The sequence below is a fragment of the Phytophthora parasitica genome (assembly GCF_000247585.1).
Source record: "Phytophthora parasitica INRA-310 unplaced genomic scaffold supercont2.1, whole genome shotgun sequence".
Classification (NCBI taxonomy): domain Eukaryota; phylum Oomycota; class Peronosporomycetes; order Peronosporales; family Peronosporaceae; genus Phytophthora; species Phytophthora nicotianae.
The window spans coordinates 467,648-468,542 of NW_008634126.1; the positions used below are offsets into that span (position 1 = coordinate 467,648).

An 895-nucleotide genomic window follows, 5' to 3' on the forward strand; every position below is an offset into this window, starting at 1 on the left:
TGCTAGCTCAAGATGCCTTTTTACCAGTTTGGGAATGTGATGGTACTCATTTGAAGGATGTCGACTACAATGGGGTTTGTTTAACCCTCATTGCCAAAGATGGTAAAAAAAGAAAAAAAAAACATTCCTGTTGCGATTGCGTTTGTTCATAAAGAGACTGTCGACAATTTCGCTTTTCTGAGTGGATTAAATCAGGGAATGATGTTACGCCCCACGCAATGAAACTTTTCAATACTGAGAAGCTGCTGGTGGCTCGCCAAACCGTCGTCGTGGGCGATGAACCGATCTTTTACGTGTTCGATGCATTTGGCTCGCGCAGCAATACCAGCAACAACGCACATGTATACGAAGTCAACATGTATGCTGGTGTGTGTACCCGCTGCACAGTTTCAAAACAGTTGAGAATTCCGTGTCGGCATATTCAGGCTGTAATTAACGATAGATCCAAGTATAAAGATGCGGGCGTCGCTCAGTATGATGTGCGGAAATATTTCCACTCTGCGTACTTGGTACGGCATTTGCTAGATGCCGTCGAATTACTGTCTATCCAGCTGCCCCTGGAAGCCGAATTACTAGATTCGAATGACGTCAAGCCACCTCCAATGTACCGGCAGGCCGGACGCTCTTCAACACGAATGCCAGTGAAGGATACGCCTGATCTTGTAAGAGGAAGCAAAAGAAAACAAAATCGTGGCGAGGACGCCTCAAGATCCCGGTATTGTGGTGGAGAGGGGTTGAACATTGCAGTAAAGGATTTATCTGATGAAGAGTCAAAGCGCGTCTCTGCGTTTTTTTTTTGACACCCAGCTTTCCGCAGCATCCGTAGTGAAACGAGATAAGTACCGTTGCAGTAAGTGTGGCAAGAATGACCACAATAAGCGGAGATGTAATGCGA

General features: G+C 45.9%; 1 protein-coding gene across 1 annotated transcript; it reads left to right on the forward strand.

The window, feature by feature from the left end:
* Nucleotides 1-218: 218 nt before the first annotated feature.
* PPTG_00118 (hypothetical protein) lies at nucleotides 219-800 on the forward strand (the record flags this gene model as incomplete). The annotated part of the gene is made up of 1 exon (XM_008891483.1): nucleotides 219-800. The coding sequence occupies one exon, from the start codon at nucleotides 219-221 to the stop codon at nucleotides 798-800; it is 582 nt and encodes a 193-aa protein (XP_008889731.1).
* Between the last annotated feature and the right edge of the window lie 95 nt (nucleotides 801-895).